The 19,207-nt window shown below is 30.8% G+C and overlaps 1 protein-coding gene and 1 long non-coding RNA gene across 48 annotated transcripts in view; one reads left to right on the plus strand and one right to left on the minus strand.

Annotated features, from left to right (window-relative positions):
• Positions 1 to 19,207, plus strand: part of LOC143202289 (basement membrane-specific heparan sulfate proteoglycan core protein) — a 698,200-nt gene that overhangs the window by 343,089 nt on the left and 335,904 nt on the right. For 42 of the 47 annotated variants that reach the window (XM_076413660.1, XM_076413659.1, XM_076413679.1 and 39 more), the window contains 9 exons: positions 2,756 to 2,797; positions 4,763 to 4,794; positions 4,854 to 4,957; positions 5,036 to 5,204; positions 7,730 to 7,896; positions 8,046 to 8,183; positions 11,393 to 11,656; positions 13,407 to 13,517; positions 13,575 to 13,685. In XM_076413660.1, the coding sequence (XP_076269775.1) occupies positions 2,756 to 2,797; positions 4,763 to 4,794; positions 4,854 to 4,957; positions 5,036 to 5,204; positions 7,730 to 7,896; positions 8,046 to 8,183; positions 11,393 to 11,656; positions 13,407 to 13,517; positions 13,575 to 13,685 (1,138 nt within the window). The remainder of the gene's footprint in view (positions 1 to 2,755; positions 2,798 to 4,762; positions 4,795 to 4,853; positions 4,958 to 5,035; positions 5,205 to 7,729; positions 7,897 to 8,045; positions 8,184 to 11,392; positions 11,657 to 13,406; positions 13,518 to 13,574; positions 13,686 to 19,207) is intronic. The other 5 variants (XM_076413666.1, XM_076413677.1, XM_076413668.1 and 2 more) reach the window with 2 other exon arrangements.
• Positions 18,482 to 18,999, minus strand: LOC143202305 (uncharacterized). The gene is made up of 3 exons (XR_013007115.1): positions 18,881 to 18,999; positions 18,699 to 18,799; positions 18,482 to 18,620 (listed from the first exon to the last, which is right to left on the minus strand). It is a non-coding gene; the product is annotated as an uncharacterized LOC143202305 (long non-coding RNA).

Below are 19,207 nucleotides of genomic sequence, written 5' to 3' on the forward strand. Positions count from 1 at the left end.
TAACATTTCAATTTATCCTCAAAATAGTCCTCAGTTTCAACAATACCTCTTCATTCTAGCGAAATTTCTTACCAGTGAGCATTTTTTTGACGTCTGCGAACAACCAGTAGTCTCTGGTCAAAGTCAAAGTTGCAAATTGTTGATGTGAAGGCAATTCGAAGTTGAGTGCATGTGATACGGTGCGTTCTTTTAATGAAATAACATTTTTTCAACAAACGCTCCAATAACGCTATCTAATATTCACTTATTCACATATATTCACTTCTCTTCTTTAGATAATAGATGGACATTACACAACGCACATCTTAAAATACCGAGGCCAGAACCTTTCCAGCCGATTGTTCTGGTTTCGGATGCTGAACGAGGTTCACCAGTTGCTGTCCACTCAAATGACGACAATTTTGTTTCCGGAGTAAAGTGATAGGTCTATGGTTCATCCATTGTCTAAACATTGCTCAGAATCACGTTCCCGTTTTTTTCACACGTTCTTGTTTCTGGTCAACAATGAGCAAATGCGGCATCCACATTGAACAAAGTTTTCTCATAATTGCTCATATAATATGAAACTGACACGTTCTTGACACATTCTTTTGATATCTTTACGATGTTAGCTAACTCACGCCACTTCACTTTTCGTTCATTCAAAAGGATTTTGTGGATTTTTTAGATATTTTCTGGTGTTTTCTATTCATTTGGACGTTGATACTGCGTTCTATGTGTTCTGATGGCGATGATGCCATCGGTGTCTGTACGTCAACATTTGAAGTCAGCAAACCAATGTTGTATTGTTATTTCTGATGGGGTGGAGTCCTTATAACTCTTTTCAAGCCAATGCTTGGCTTGAACGGTATTTTTCACATCAGGAAACAATGTAAAATTAAAACACGAAATTGTTTTTGATACATTGTTTTGAAAATAACAAAAGTAGTGCCACTCTTAGCACCATAACTCACAAATTTATGAGTAGAATATCATGTAATTTTAACAGCTTTCTTTTGAAGGTTATTACTAACTGAAAAATCGGCGAATACAATAAAACTAACGCCATCTATGGACTTTTCAGCCCGTATTTTATACTATTACAGTTATTTTTATATATTTAAAATTAGTAATCCTAGTACGATTATGGCTATGTGATGCTAGATGTAGAAAACCTACTCCTGCTTCCAATATAATAACAAGACAAGCTTGACACTCATTCACATATTCACTCTAGAACGCTCACTTTTCCATTCCACATTTTTTATTTAACTAATGGTTTTAAAACGTGTTTTAATATATGTTAGCTGGAAAACAAACACATGGTATTAAGGTTATTGTTTTTGATATTTAGGGTGGTTTCGTACTGAATAGAAGAAGACAATATCAGTTTTATGGCTCCGTAAGTTTTGTATTCAAATGTTATGAATAATATCTGCACAGTAATTCAGATATCGATTACACGAAGAACTAATAATTATGTTGTGATGTGATATTTGATGTAGTAGATTGGAATTGTATTAATTAAAATAGATTATTTTAAACAAACGTATTCGTACGTAAAGGAAAAAGTAGGAAGGTATCTGCTGCCATTTTTCACATATAATACTTCATATATTCTCCTATCTGTTGGATATCTTCTAGTTCTTGTAATCTTAACGCCAGATTTCTTTAACTTTCTTTTTTACTTTATTAATAACACTTTTTTTAATTCATTCAATTATATTTCTCAAACAACTCCAAGAATGTTCCTCCATTGTTCGTGTTTATATTGGAGAGCACAGAGAAAAACATGCGATACCACAATTTTATGTTTTTTTTTTTAATTGGCAGTACCATTGTGTAGTATAAAAACACTTTGACACATATACTGACGGAACCATAACCAATGTCCAAATCGTGTAGGAGATTTAATTTAGTGCTGGTAATATACTGTGTGGTGTGGACGGAACCAATATTTCAGTGTATTGCGCTTTTTGTAATTCGTTGTGCACAGTACATAAAGAAGAAGAAAAAGTAAAAGTGATTTACGAAGCTAAACAGGATTCATGACTTCATTTGATCGAAGTTGACCAACTGCCTGTCAGAAAATGGATAACCTTTGTCTCACCAACGTATAAGAAGGCATGAAGGGATCATCCAAGATTAATTTTTCGAAGAGATTGAAATTACATTTACAATGTTCGAGACTCGGACCTTTCTTAATCAGGCTCTTACAGTTACAAAAAGAATCATGAATGCTCAGGCCCTGCAAAGTTTTGTAGGCTAATATTTATGGAATAAAATATAGCGAGGCTTAAACAATAACTGTTTCAGGAATATTTCGTGAAAGTCAGTAAGGAAAGGTTTTTTTGGCACTATACACTTAAAACAAATATGTTTCCATATACAATGAGTACTGGAAGATCAATAATGTAATTTAAAAATTCCTCAGTTCATTGTCTTTGTTGTATTGAATGTTTTTCATGTGTGCTATATTTTTTACTGGTATACTGTTATATTTGTATATAATTCTATTTGTACATGTTTAAAATATATTCATTAATGGTTTTAATATTTTACCGATTGTTTGTTTTGCGTCATTGTTTCTTTTAATGTTGGGTTGTTTTCCCTGAGGTCACTGTTACGATGAGTCTTCAACCGAGCAGAATGCTTTTGATGCTTCATGTTCGTTGTATTTTACCTTTTCCGAGAACATTGAAATTTTATATTATTACGCAAACATACAAAGGGAAAATCGATAAAATTATACTGATGTAGAGATGTTTTTGTTTAGGGAGATGGCTACAATGATCTAGATCAAGATTATGGGGAAGAAGTAAGTAGAAACTGTACGAATGAAGTTTTACAACTGGGATATGTTTATACTAATATATGGGGTGGCGGACTTATATCCTTACAATTACTAGTGATTTTATGAATATCTGATATGATCACCATATAATCCCAATCTCGCAAGGAGATTATATTTAAAACAAGAGCTTCAATTTTACTGACTGCATGATAAATAATAGGTTCGTCTACTGGGATATTTATAACCTTTATCTCCATGCACGAGTTCTGTATCAACTGAACACACTTTTTTTTAGACTGTCGAAATCATTTAGAAATGATGATTAAAATTTGAATAATTAATTGAAAATTACCTGTATTGAATAATAGTTTTTGCATTCAATTAAGGGTTTTGTCTTTTTCTCTTTCTTTTATGATCTTTTCATGATTTGGCTCACTGATTTTCCATCACTGATACCAATATCCTTATAATAATTAAAAACCTAGCAAATTGTTATTGTATGTGTTATTATTATTCTGCTATCTGTCGCTGTGTTAGTTCAGGTGATAAAATACTTTAAAAATAATTCATTTTATGAATGTAACAAGTAATGTATGTTTGACTCTGACTACGTGCATGTGTGGTCTTAGCAGAGATGGTGCTAAGAACGCCATTTTGCTGCATTTGATTGGTTAGTTTACCATTACCGACACCTGTATAGGTGTAGTATAAAGAGTATATTTTATTATGAAGGCATTTCAGCAACATCTGATGTCACATTCTACTGACAAATTAAATTTGATTTAAAACCCAAATTCTGAAAAAAAATTGTGTCTTAAAATTTTGTTTAATTGCTCACTTCAGAAATATATTGAGACAAGTTATTTTTTATATTTAAAAATTTATTGTGAACATTGTGGTTGGAGAATTAAAAAGCTTAAATTGTATGATACACGTTAGAATGGAGAAAACGTACCAAAATATAATATCTTAAATATAATTAACAACACACACGATCATAAGATACTACCTTGTTTATAAAATAAGTCTCAACTGTTGGTCTATGAATTCTATTATTTTATTTTGTAATGATGTATTTTTTTTAAACATGCTTGTTGAAGACCGAATTTTTCTGACTTACGTAGACTCAAAAAAAAAATCCACCTATCGTAGTGAACTAGCCTTAAGAAAAAATATATTAACCATATTACATTTGTTTAAGAAAATATATCCCTTCAAAATAATGAAGTTTTTAATCGATGGTTCTTTACAAAAAATTTTTTTAAAGGAAAACTTGGCTCTATATATATTGAATATCATTGTGCTAAAACTGTTCATGTAGTGTAATCATATTTACCTTTAATGTAACTTTGCTATCGCTCCATTTGGAAATATTTATGTATATATATACAATACAATATATATATTGGGCTGTTTCATCAAAGGAATACGACATCTCGTTGTTTTATTTCCACACCTACATTGGATACACAACACTTTTGAGACTGAAAGTACATTATAATTAAATAGTAGTGATTATGCGTTGTAATAGTGAAAATGCTGAATAAATTTTATATGAGGCACTTTGAAATTGCGTCATAGACAAACTAAAACAAACAATTATATAAATAAGCCAATCAAATGCCTTTCAAATCGTCTGCTTAATTTTTAATTATTTTTACCCACTAAGAATTTTTGAAGAAAAAGTACATGCATTTTATATTCTGGATGTATTCAATTCTTCGAAACTCCATATGAATTTTGAAAAACCTTTTGCACTAAAATGACGAGTGTAAAACTGAGATGATGGAAGTCTGCACAGCTGATTACTGCTTAACAGCCCCAGTTTTGACTCATTGAATGATAAAACAGGAATATGTATCCTTGGTACGCAGTAAACGAACCTAATATTTCATTTATTATTAATGATTTTATGGTTTATGAACGCATAACAGCTACTGTTCACCATGTGCTTGTAATGCCATTTTTAATAGTACCATTTATTTGTAGGATGACCCTGGTTTCAACGAAGATGACGTCGGGTAAGTCTATCGTTGGTTACTTCTTGTTTCATGATCTGACCTTTAATTTATTACCTCAGAGATGATGAAGATCAACTAGGCTTCGGTTCCGGCACGGATGGTGGTTCTGGTCAAGTTGAACCTGATAATGAAATTCCGGAACCCGTACTGCCTACCAATCCTAGTAAGTATTATTTAAAATAAGCTTAAAACAAAAGAAAACGCTTATTAATAATATAATAACCATAATCGTTTTTTTTAGGATACTATCGCTTAATCATTGTAATCGAAGAACCATATCAGTCCGGATTCAGAGACTTCGATAGCCAGGAATTCAAGTCAGTTGCAGGCAGAGTAAAAAGAGCCATCGAAACAGTTTTTTACAATCACGATACCAGAGGAGAATTCACCGCTACAGTTATTAGTATCGAGTAAGTTAATTTCATTTAAGAAGATAGTAAGGATAAAACCTTTCAGTTGTACTTAAAATATTACTATTTTTTAACTATAAAATATACCTGTATTTTCTAAACAAATTTAGGGAATATTTCAAAATAAAACCGCAATGAGGCCTTTAAAATAGTTTGATTTATTAGACTGATATCTGAACTTAGAGGAGATATCAACAGGCTGTAAAAGCACGAGAACCCAAAATATATTTTATGTGGGAAAAATTAGCTAAAATAATGTTTACAAATCATTGTATTTACAATTGTATTTAAAGTAGGAAATATATAACGGTGTTTGACTTCTAAAGCCTTAATATTAACTCGTGTTTGTCCTTTCTTCGATCAATAATTTACACTTAAGTTGATCATGTTTCCTTTATAACAGAGTAATGGACAACAGATTGAAAAAATAGATTTAAAAATTCTATGTTACAAAAGCTTGTTTTCACAGTACTTTCAATATAAAATCAATAGTGTATTTGATATATAAGATTTAATTAATTAATATAATAAGTATCTGTATATTAAATCAACTATCATTTAATTAAATATAATTTTCATTAAGTTTCAGTAAGGCACAAAGTATTGATATATTTCAATTACTACAGCATTGAACTTTATAAGAAAGTATCATAAATAAAATGGAAACGATAACGAACACAACTAAGTAATTTATTTTTTACAATTTAGAAATGTATTAAAATTAAAGGAATGTATTTACCAATATTAAATTAACTTTTGATTCTTCAAAACCTGTGTCTATAAAGTAAATAATAAAAACAATTGATACAAAGTTCAAACAATAATTTATCATATAGTTACATATTTTATAACATTAATTGTTAAAAACCTTAACATTTATCCAGGTTTTAACATGTTTACAAATTTCCTGTTAATAATTAATAATCTCTTCTGTTTGTGCTATGCGTTCCATCCATGGAAATTATGTAGTTAGTTTCGTTTTAGATACTGCATATTTTCATTACGGATTAAAAGAATGATTTCTTTTAATAATAATTTTAAATAAAATTGCATTGTTTTTCTTCTTATTTATTCCACTCTTCGGTCCCACTCTTGCAGGTAGCTCATCCTTAATTCACCTTCTACGGTTTATGTCCCATGTGGGAACTAATAACCCACCAACAAATGAGGAATTAAAATGCTATGTTAATATTTTATAATTATTAATATTATTTGCAATATTAATTTTAATAAACATTAATAATAATCAGTTAGTGCTTTGTTAATAAATACATTTACTAAAGAAACCTGAAATGTTAATACTGTATTATGACTGAATTTAACTAATGAATAAAGTTAATATCACTAAAATTTCCTATATTCTTATTATTTTTATATAAATAAAATATACCATATCTCCAGAACTATATCAATTACTGTCAGTCCTTAAGCAAGAACAATTTTTCTTAGCTGCTTCTTGTTTACCAGAGATTAAATTAAATTAAGCGCTGATTCTAAAATTCTAAATCTTGTAAATAAAGAGGCCAGACTATTCTTGTTATTCTCGAATTTCGATCATCTATGTTGAGATGAAATTTTCCCATCTGTCGGATTTTTCTTTCAGAGCTGTATATACCTTCTGATAAAGCCGACACATTAATTTTACGTTTACGATTTTACGTGATCATACTATTCTTGACCTTTAGTTATTATCCACACTTGTTATGATTCTTCCAAAATTACCGATATAAAAGAAAATAACACAAAATCTTAAATTATACTGCTTAAACTTCACTTTCCTTTTTATTATTCATCCAAATATAAAATTTAGGGATTTGTCTGTCGGCATTTTACCAGATTTTGATTTCAAAAATTACACGTTCGTAGTTGACTTGCATACAACATAATCGGCGAATATATTTATTTATTTGGAACACATATTATACAAAAATTTTAGAATTACAAATTCTTCTGCCGCAAATTCTAAGCCACTTTATATACAGATGCAAGGAGATATCAACAGGCGATAAGAACAGAAACCCTGAAAATATAACACATTATTTAATCAGAGTCTAACTAATAAAACAATTACTTTTAAACAAAATTCAATTTCATTCATCAAGACATCCTTCTTCAGGATTGAAAACCTCCATCTTCAGTTAATTTTTATACCTTTTCATAGCCCGATTTGTAACTTGTAAACTTTGTCCTTAATTTCAACTAAATCTCTTTCTCTGTTGCATTCTTTTGAGGTCTCTACACAGCCAGTAGTCACTCAGGACCAGATTTGAGCTATACCATCGGTGTTAAAACAATTTTGCTTTTTTATTTTATCCATTGTTTTGAAAATAACAGGATTTCTTTCACTAAAACCTCTGTAATTCTTGTTTTAATCGTCAAATGTGACACGTGATTTGAAGTTTGCGGTTATTTTTATAACAGAAAGTGACGCCATCTATCGGATTGATTGACTTGGAATTATAACTATCAATATTTTGCTACCTTTGCAAGTTTTGTAATATATAATTAATTCATTTCTGTTTTAGGGAGTACAAGGGCGACAGTTTCAAGGTCAAAGTAACGGTGGACTTCCAATCTCTGAGTACGTTAAGCGATCGTGAGGTGGAGAGCTTCCTGAAGGGTGAAATTCAGAACCACCGTTTGGAACAAGTTGTCGTGATACCCGATGATTTTCAATGTATACCTTTCGAAGGTAGTATTTTTTATGTTATTACTAGGTTACATCGGAACTAAGGCGGCAAATAATGAGCCTGTTTCCTATGTAACTATTTCACGAATATTATTGTATTTTTTTGTTCTAATATGATTTCCTTATGTATCTTTTTCATTTGTTTTTATTAGAAGGTGAACCATTCTGTAGTGAGCAAGAGCTTACGTGTCGTAAAAGTAAACAGTGTGTTAGTTTAGAAGCCCGTTGTAATTATATATATGAATGTAACGATAAAACCGATGAGGATGGTTGCCCACCAAGATCCACTGGTATGTTTTTGTTATATATTGGTTTTTCTAATTATCGAGTTTTCTTTAACCGTAAATTTCTGAAGGATAGTATGGGATCCGATATACAGTAATCCCTCTTTACACGCGGTCTCACCAAACTCGATTTCGTTTATCCCCGCGGATTTCCATGCGAGTAAAGGATCGCTCGAGAGGTTTAAAAATAATGTTCTTTGCATAATGCTAAAATCGTTGGAGAATCAGCCTGAGCAGATCATTATTGACTGCTAGCCAATATCGAACTAAACTTAAAGAATTTATAGAAAATAAAGGATATACGCCAGAACTGTTTAATGCGAACGAGACAGGTATTTGTTGAAAGATAATGCCATGCCAGGAGGTGTTTGAGGCAGCTAAGGGCTGATTAAATCTCTTGTTATGTTGTATCGCGTCAGGTGATTTTATGGTGAAGCCAGTGCTTGTTTAAAATTTAAAAAAATCATAAAGTCCACGGCCCTTGAAAAATAAAACCAAGGACTTTACGCCTGTGTTTTTGAGAGCAAGCCCTAATACTTGGGTTACGATAACGCTATTATAGACTGGCTTACTAATTGTCTTAAAACAGTATTGGGCCTCTAAGTCACTACTGTTTAAGGTACTTCTGCTTATTGACAATTATCTGGGATATCCGAAGAACTTAAAATTAATCGACATCTATGTGAAAATACAATTTTTACCTCTCAACACAAATTCACTTCTGCAACCACTAGGTCAGGATATAATAGCAGCATTCAAACAATATTATCTAAAGAAGCAGATCGTTCGTTGATTGTTACCCAAAGATGGAAACAGTTTTGCAGTGAGTTAATTATTAAGACCATCAATTATAAATGCATGCTGGAAACAATATCTTAGCATTGCCGGAAGAAAAGTTGAAGTTACTAACCTTTTATAAGTTATGCATCAAACAGATGAGAAGGTTTTGAATATCTTCAGTCAACAAATGGTGAAGAAGTTTTACCCGCTAATGACAATGAACTCACAGAAAGGAACTCAATGAATGGAATGGAATCAAATGATCAATCATTGAAAGGAATCAAATGACGAAGATTATAGTTCCCAAGAATTAGTGGAAAAATCTACTAACAGATCAATTGAAAGTCCCCGACCTGGCACATATATTGCCCTACTAGAATTAAATCCACATGTCTTTTAGTTAGCTCTAACCCTCAAAAGATGCGTGCATAAATTTGATAGCTGTCGGATCATTACTTTATGAATTATAGCATTTTGAGTGAAGCAACTTTTGTTATTGTGAAAAAAATGGATAAGAAGGAATTTCGCGTATTGAAAGATATTACTTTTCGAAGGGAAAAAATACAGTTGAAGCAAAAACTTGGCTTGATGCCGAGTTTCCGGATACTGTCGGACTTGATGGTTGATACTGAAAATCAACCATCAAGGATTGGTTTGCTAAGCTTAGACGGGGTGAAATGAGCACCGAAGACGGTGCATTTAAGAAATCCACAAAATGATTTTGAATGACAGTAAATTGAAACACTATAAAGATATCAACTGAACGTGTACATCATATCATTCACGAATATTTGGGTATGAGAAAGCTCTGTGCACGCAGTGGGTGCCGCGCGAGCTCACTGTTGACCAAAAACAACGACGAGTCGGCGCAGTGTTTGAAGATGATCAAGCGTAATAAACTCGAGTTTTTGCGTTGATGTGTAACAATATATGAATCATGGCTTCATCATTTCACTCCGAAGTCATCCGACTCCAATCGACAGTCATCCAAGTGGACACACACAATGAACTCGCTCAAAGCGTGGGAAAACGCAACAGTCGGCTGGCAAGATTATGGCGTCTGTATTTTGAGATGCGCATGTAACAATTTTCATTGACTACCTTGAAAAAGGAAGGACCATCAACAGCGACTATTATATAGCGTTAGTGGACCGTTTGAAGGACGAAATCTCCGAAAAAAGGCCGCATTTGAAGAAAGGAAGGTGCTGCTTCACCAAGAGAATGCACCGTTTCAAAAATCCATGAATTGGGCTTCGAATTGCTTCCTCATCTACCGTATTCTCCAGATCTGGCCACCATTATTTCCTGTTCTCAGATCTTATAAAAATGCTCACTGGGAAGAAATTTTCGTCGATGAAGAGATGATCGCCGAAACTAAGGCCTATTTTGAAACAAAGGACAAATCGTACTACAAAAATGGTATCGAAAAGTTGGAGGGTCGCTATAATCGGTGTATCACTCTTGAAGGGAATTATGTTGAATAAAAAAATTAATTTTGCCAAAGATTTATTTTACTATGATAGGCCGGGGACTTTTCAATTGATCTGTTACGTTTTTAACTTTAGACAAAATAAATAAGAGTTTGCCATATGCTTATCAACAGTAGAATTTTGTTTTGGACCTGAATCCTTCACTGGAACCAAGTATTAAGTTTTATAATAGTCTAGAGGGTTTACTACAACCGTATAAAGAAGCGCAGAAAGACATTAAGAAAAAAAATAAAAGGCCCACAATCCTTTAATTAAAAAAAAACTTTGTTTTATTACATTTATATTTTCTAAATATATATAACCTGACTTGCGTACAATTTTTCTTCATTAATTAATAGATAAATAAATTCAACTATAAATCTAACAAAATTACATGCTTTTCTCCTTTTAATCCTTACATGTTTGGATCCCTCGTCAACCGGGGCTTCAGCAACCACTAACGGAACGTAACCCCCGCGGATAACGAGAGATTACTGTATATTAAATAGTTTGTTAAATGAAATTATGTAGTCTTTTGCGTGATAATTTTTAAAAAATGGTATATTGATTTATCAACTTATATTTTCCTATATAACAAGTAAACTCAACGTTAATCGATATAAGTTGAGGAAGATTTAGTTTAAGATAATTGGCTCTTGGCTATCACTTGGCTGTTTAATATTGTAAACAAAATATGTTGATAATAAAATACATGCTTTATGTTTCTTAATGAACCAATTACAAGTGTTAATTACAGGTTCATTTATTGTTCAATTTATTTTTTAATATCGTATTTATTATTTTTTTAACATTCTTAGATTGTCATTGATACCACTTGTTTTTTGCTAATAGTGTATGTTTGTTGTTAACTTTTAACTTTCAGGTATTTGATTTTAAAACTTTTATGTGTTTTCTTCTTCGTAAAAACTGTTTACGCTAATTTATAACTTATAAACTATAATGTAGTACCGACAACATCTTCTTCAACTACCACCACCACAACCACCACTACTACCACTACGACCACTACAACTCCAGCTCCTCCGCCAGTAACTGAAGCTCCTACTGAAGCGCCGTTTGAAGGTAGCGGAGAAGAAATCTTCGATACATCCGGAAGGGCAGACGATATCGTCCGATGTGACGACGGCATTGGATCGTATCACGGAGATCAGAGATGCGACGGAATTAAAGATTGTTTCGATGGAAGTGACGAGAGAAATTGTCCATCGCGTACGTGTTATGTAGTAGACGTGATTGGTGGTTTGGTAAAACTTACTAATAACGTTTGGTGGTGGGCTTCACTAATTGTTGTACATAAAAGCACCGTCCATCTTATATCGAACACGATGGTATCATGATTCATCTAATGCGTGGTTTGGGCTGGAACAGAATAACAAAAACTGATCCGTATAAGCAGCCAAAAAACACTTGGGATTTACTTGAGACAGGTTTTCAGCCCAAACTTATGGCCCGTTGATATATCTTCATTTTACAATATTACATATCATTCTATTAATATTTCATAACAATAATCAGCCATTTTATATGTATACATTTGGTCTTTCTAAAATGTTAACAAATTATTTTATTTTGCCACTACTAGCTTCAACATCCCATAATGCCGATTATGTTTTATTAAATATATAATATCAATCTATAAAACAAAATGAATGGTTTGTTTTAAATATATACTTTTTTTATACATGTTTCATATGAAAGCTTCTTTTTCAGCCACAATAATTCTTCAGCGATTCCTAACTATTTTGATGCCCATTTCTTAAATTGGTGAGGCCTATACTGCACTTTTAATTCATCATTTAATATCAGTAATCGTAATCTATTTTTCCGGTAGGTCTGAATACTACTGAGTTTATTGTTGTGATGTAATATGTGGCATCAACTATTTTTTGTTATTCAGTTTTGATTAAACTCGGATCTAACAATTCATAATTCCACATAAAAATATTGTTCCTTATATGATTTATTTTATATGTAGAGTGGTTGTCTTAGTACATTTGAGACTTCACTTCGTTAAGATTGAAAGAATTTCCTAATATTCTGTGATATTTTTCAAATATTATCTGTTATTTAAAAGAGGAAATCTCTTATCTTCACTAAAAGGCTTGAGGTTTGAAAGTTAAGGCCAGTTGCAAAAAATAAGAATCTTTGTATATAGTCTGCATTACATTTAATCATTATTTTCACTTTAACTCTGGATATTTTATTCAAATTATTATTTTATATGTTTTTGTTGTATTTATTCTTGTGTCATTGCATCAGGCCAACGCCTTTTTAATATTGGGTGATATAATATTCCTTGATTTAATTATAAGAGTAGGAAAAGCATATTTTCAATACATATTTTTTCATTGCTGTTATATTACTACCATTTCTATAACTAAATTTGGTGTTTAATGCAATAAATTATTAGTAATACCATTTAAGTTGGTGGTAATATGTAAATATTTAGAATAGATATATATATTATATAGTGTGTAAAATATATCAATAAAAAGCTTGTTTCTGGATCCAATACGTTGTTTCTTTATCGCTAATTTGGAATTAACTTTACTTAATAATTGAATGAGATAGTAAAAACGGCCTTTTGGACCGGCGCATTCACCATAACGCGACGAGGAATAAATTATTGATTATGTACATTTTCAGCTGCATATCTAATAAACCCAAACAAGCTTTTTATTTATTGTTTTTGAAAATATTATTCTGTAATTGTTCACCCTTTTCACCCTATATACCATAACGAATGATTCTCTAAACGTAACATTTTACTAATAACATTCGTCCTCGATTATTAATTGTATTCATGGAGTTTTCGGTTGAAGGTCATGCTCACTAACAGCAATTTCAAATTTACACCGTTCATAATTTCGAGCTGTATGATTGACCGTTTTTGTTTAGTTTTCATCGTTACTGTTTTATTAGTTTGGATGGTTTTGTACATAATTTTTTTTGTCTTTAGAATGCGCACAGGGAGAGTTCAGTTGTGATATTAACAGATGTATTCCTATCAGCGACAGATGTAATGGTCACGTACAATGCCAGGATGGTACTGACGAACAGGAGTGTGAAAGTAATGCATTTGTCACGGAATGAATATCTGAAAATTATTTCGAATTTTCTGTTTTAGGCTGTAATGAAGGGGCGTTTCATTGTGATGACTCCAAATGTTTATCCAGCAACAAGAAGTGTGACGGTTCACCAGACTGTCGGGACGGAACTGACGAGCGTGATTGTGCAGGTAAGTTTTTGTTATTTTTGATGCTCCTTAGTCTCATTTGTATCAGCAGAGATTGCTCTCAAGCTAACGGAACTTCAACCAATGATGTACTGATGCACTCACTAAAAAATTATCTCCTAAAATTACCAATAATATAATTTGAAAACACAGATTGTGTTTAGAATATTTTATATGCGTTCATTAATATTACTGGAGTAAATTAATTTTCAATTAAATATACAGGGGATAGACAATATATAATAATATCGCCTGACATATACACAATATTTATCTTTTAATAAGGTGTTAAGCCATTATTTGCTTTTAAAACTTCTGCAATTCTTCTCGGAAATAAAGTATCTGAATACTTTTCAATGCAGTATTATCCCATTATTGTACCAAAACGTTCGCCTGTTGCTTCAATAATGTTGGGGATAGAAATCTACTCATTACACTCGGCTCTAAAGCTTCCAATACAGTTCAATGTATGGGTCCATTATTATCTTGAAATATGCAGTGTTTTGGCAGCAATGAACTAGTCATGGTAATAACTTCATCATTGAGTATGTCTAGATATTAATTCGCAGTAATCCTACCAGTGATGTGAATGAGCATACTAGTTCAGTACCATGGTACTGCCACTCAAATTATAATGCTAACTCACCCACGCTTAACTTTAGGAAGCAAGCAGTTCGGATCGTAGGATTCTTTTGGGGTTTCCGATGTAAGCGATGATCAATGGACCATACAACATTCTTCTAATCATGAAGTGTTCAAGTTTTATGACTGTTACTCAACCTTTCCATGAATTTCTTTATGGAGCTTCCGCCATGCTGTTTTTATAGAAACAGTATTACTTAAGTTAGTGTTGAGTTCTGCTGTCATTCAGTTGAGGTAATTACGTGTAGTATTCATGTTATTTTGTTTGTCTCCTGCATATTATTTCCCGATTTCACTGAGTAACTTAAATGTATAGAGTATCGCTTCTGTATTCATTTATTAGCAAAAACAGAGTTAATACATATATACTATCTATAGGTACTAATATAATAAGTGATTGTCCATTTCTATACGTATTGTATACATATTTACTAATTTTTCTTTACGAAGTTAGGATTACATTACATTTTAATATATGATCTAAAATAATATGTTAATTTTATGCAACCATCCATACGGCCAACTGATCGATTTTTTCGGTTATGATCAACATCAATTGTAGTAGATTACTGGGACAGTATTGCATTATTAGAAATTTTAAAAAATGTAAATTAACAAAATATTTTTGGTAATATTAAAACAATAATATTTATAATAACAGTTAATTAATGCAAAAAGCCATAAAAAATAATGATTGATTATTTCAACTGTTTTGGCAAATTCAAATATTAATTGGTAAATGTTACTAATAGAATGATGGTAATACATATTAAAGTTACATTATAAATGAGATATAAAATAATTTTAAAAGTAAATTAAATATGATAAGGCTAACCTTATTAGAAATTGAACTTCTTAACATAATAATAAAATTATACCTATTTCATTAAAAACCCATCATTTATAGAAAGATGAAACAAGTGTTAGTATGTTTTATTAGGTAGTTATTGTCACAAGTAACAAGAACAAGTATAAATTTTACTTACTTTTTAATAAGATAATAGAGATAAGACAGATCGACCTGAAATTAAAAATTCAAAACCAAAATTATACTGGGGTGCATTTTAACGGTATATTAATTGGATAATAATTTTTCTTTGACAATATATCACTGAATACATACGTATATTTATAGACCTATGGGCTCTATATTTCTCCTTTTCTTTATTTTATATGTCCTTAAGTTTACCTTTATAGTATTTGGTAAATTGACGGTGAAATCTGGAGGTAAATAGTTATAACTGAATATTGGTAATATTTGTTAAATAGTGCATGTTAAAATTACTATTACTAAATATTGTATTAATTGATTATTTCCAATTGAAACGTTATTCAGATATTAATTATGGAGGCTGAAAATTAATCCAAAATAAATATAACATTCATTAGTAAATGTTGCTAATAGTCACTAGAGTTATATTATAAATGATATATAAATTAATTTTAAAAGTAAATTAAATATAACAACTTAAGCTAACCTTATTAGAAATTGTAATTGTATTAAATTCCTGTATTATTAAATAGATATAAAAGATATATATAAAGTAATATAAACACGAATATATTTTGCAATAACTTTCGATAATAAGGAAATAGGGATCAATCAGCTTGAAATGATAAAATTAGAACCAAATTTTGATAACAAGCTGTATTTTAACGTACTCAATAATTCAAATTGTCAATATTTATTGTTTGATAACGTAGCACTAATCATAAAATATAAAATAGCAGTGGAAAGTAGCAGTAACACGGGAAACGTCGCAATGTTGCCGCAGCTACTCTGAGTTTTAGTACATTTAGGCTTTGACATATAATAAAATTTTAATATAAATAAAATATTTGAACAAGTATTCTATTAAATATAATTTATTTTAACATTATAGTACATCAAATGCATTTATTGTCGAAGAACTTGAAACTACAATTAATTTTACAGCCACAATAATTTATAGGTTAGAGTTGTTTTATTATATATACATTGAGCTTTTTTTCACACAAGTATCGGTAGAGTTCTAGGCGCGTTTTTGTATGTAGTGATATCCCCGAAGGCCTAATCCACTCAATTAACAATTGCGTATATGTAATGTATTTTAATTTCATTAGAGAGCATATTTATTTTATACTTAGTTTTTGTTTCTTTCGATGCAAAATGTAACTTTGTAAAGTCATTATGATATTACTACATTTGTCTTTAGTTTTTCCTGTTACTATCTGTATACATCTTTCTTGATAAAGCTGCATTCTCCTTAATGCATTTGCCATATGTGCAAAACAATTATTGTTATTTCTCCACTCATACATGTTAACCAAACGTTCATGTATATTCTGAACAATAACACACATGCTCATAAAGCTTTCACACTCTACAATACATTTAATTCCCTACAATTAAAGTATATTAATCGTATACTGAAATTTAGTGGTTTCCTCTTTCATCAACAACAAAGAACTTGGGAACAAATCAAAATTACTTCTTCAGTATTTTCCCTTTTCTATATTTGTTTAAGGCATTCAATTTAATCGATTACAGATGTATTATGGGTTTACCCAAAAATGTATAGTACATCCTATTATTTGTAATATTCTATCTGGAAAATCATTATGTATTGTACAATTAAAAGATTTAAAATTTATGTTTTTAAAAGATATTTGACAAAAACATGTTATATTATCGACGTGGCAATATCGCGGGATAAAATAAAAGAGTTCAAAATAAAGAGAATTACTGGCAGTGTAATAAAACAATTTTCTGAGGCATAATATATTGCCTTGGCTCGTTTATTCATATAGGAATATCTGGAATTCAAGTTATAGTCACCCCCGTTAGTATAGAATGTAAATTATTTAAATAGCCCTCATGTTCATTCTCTTCACAATTTCCTAAAGACGAATGAGATGAAAAAAATTAACTTAGCATATGTTGACTGCTTCAAATGATTTCTAAAGCATACTAGCCGACATGTATATTCCTGAATCCATGAGCTAGATTAAAAAAAAACTATCTGGATTGAGTAGCCCTAAGCCAATATATATATTTTTTAATGAACCCCTCAAGGTACTTGTTAAATTGATGACACTTAAACAAAATTGTTCTTACTTGGGCAATAAATTTTACATCAAAATTCCTCATGTATTGAGTATCGGTAATCTTCTCTTAATAGATTTGCATTCAGGAGACATTATATTATTGGATCTGCAACCATTAATCCAAGAAGAAAATTATATAGCCGTTCGCATAGCTTGTTTCGGAAGGGGATTAATTTCTAAAATTAAAAAAAATTATTTTTGATATTTTTTTTATATAAATAAATTTACTCCAACTTACAACAACAAAACATGTTGTAAGGATCATAAATTTCTTTGATACCTAATCAAATCGGTTTGGGATTTTTAACATTATCATTTTTTATGAAAGCCAAATACTGCTTCGAATGAAAACGATTTTGCATTTCTTTACTATGCATCCGGGTACACAACACTTCCTAGATCAATAATTCAGTTCACTTTTTGTACTATCGACTTATATATACTAATGAAACAATCATTTAATTTCTAAATGCACCATTCCTTATGTCAGCCGTAACTAAAAACATAGAATAAAGTTACGTTATAAATTGGTTCTAAGTTACGTTCGGAATCCCCGTGTGAGGGCGCTTACGAATGCGCCGTATGACAGTTAGTTACAACGGGAAATTTAAAAATGTATAGCGGGAATTTTAAAAATTTGAGCGGGAAATTCAAAAATGTATAGTAAAAAATTTTAGCGGGAAATTTAAAAAATATATTTCAATTTTACAGGGAAAATAAAAAAATAAATATATTTAAATATATTTTATTGATATATTACAATTACATTAATTTTCCTTGACCATAAGGACATTGATATAATCACAGAGATATCTCCACTACCCAAAACGCGTAATCCACTGATATTATCTTCTCTCTAATATTTAAAACAAACATTAAAATATATAACATAATTATTAATGGTTCTGTTGCATTATTTTTTAGAATCAACTAAATTAACAACCTACCTAAATTGAGGTACATTTTATCAAATATGACAACTGCAGTTCGGTCTATACAGTCAAGTTTCAGAACTAACGACCAAAATTAGATGTTACTACTCCAGCAGCAAAAAGGAACCTTACTCAGTATCTGCATTAATGTTCTTCTAGAAGGCAAGCAGAATATTTTCGAAAACACTTTATATCCTCTGCCACTGCATTTAATAAGAATAAAGCCATTAGTTTTTCATCCGTCCTGAAACGAAACTGATGGGACAGGCTGAGTTATCTGTAAATGGACATATAAATTTCAAGTTAGAACCTCCATTCTCTAATAATAAATATAAGTTTCTTATTATATACTTACTTCTGGGTCTTGTTGGGTTAGAAGAATCTCCTATATATCTATCAGCCTCAAAATACGTATGCGATTTAATATTGCCATTGGGGGCAAATGTTCCTTGTCTTCTAGTAAAGGTAAAGAATCTCAATAATTATTGGTTAATTATTTCAATGCAATAAATCATTATTATTTAACAAAATACTTACTATTTAATGATTATAAATGATTACAGCTTTCCTGGATCTACATAGGAGATTATAAGAGATCCCCTTAAGGTTTTCTTTTTATTACACTAATAAATTAAAATACACAGAATAATCTAAAGTAATTGTCAAATATATATATATATATATATATATATATATATATATATATACCGAAAAACTTGGCGTAAATAAACAACACAAATTATATCACCTGAAAATAGCCGTTAAATGCTCAGGTTAGAATTATTAATACCGAAGCCGAACGAGAGAAACACACATACAGCTGTTGCATTTTTCATTTACATTTGGCCGCGTAACGGCGATTCC

Source organism: Rhynchophorus ferrugineus, unplaced genomic scaffold (assembly GCF_030347505.1).
Source record: "Rhynchophorus ferrugineus isolate W39M unplaced genomic scaffold, kcgeb_rfMv2 rfM9, whole genome shotgun sequence".
Lineage (NCBI taxonomy): Eukaryota > Metazoa > Arthropoda > Insecta > Coleoptera > Curculionidae > Rhynchophorus > Rhynchophorus ferrugineus.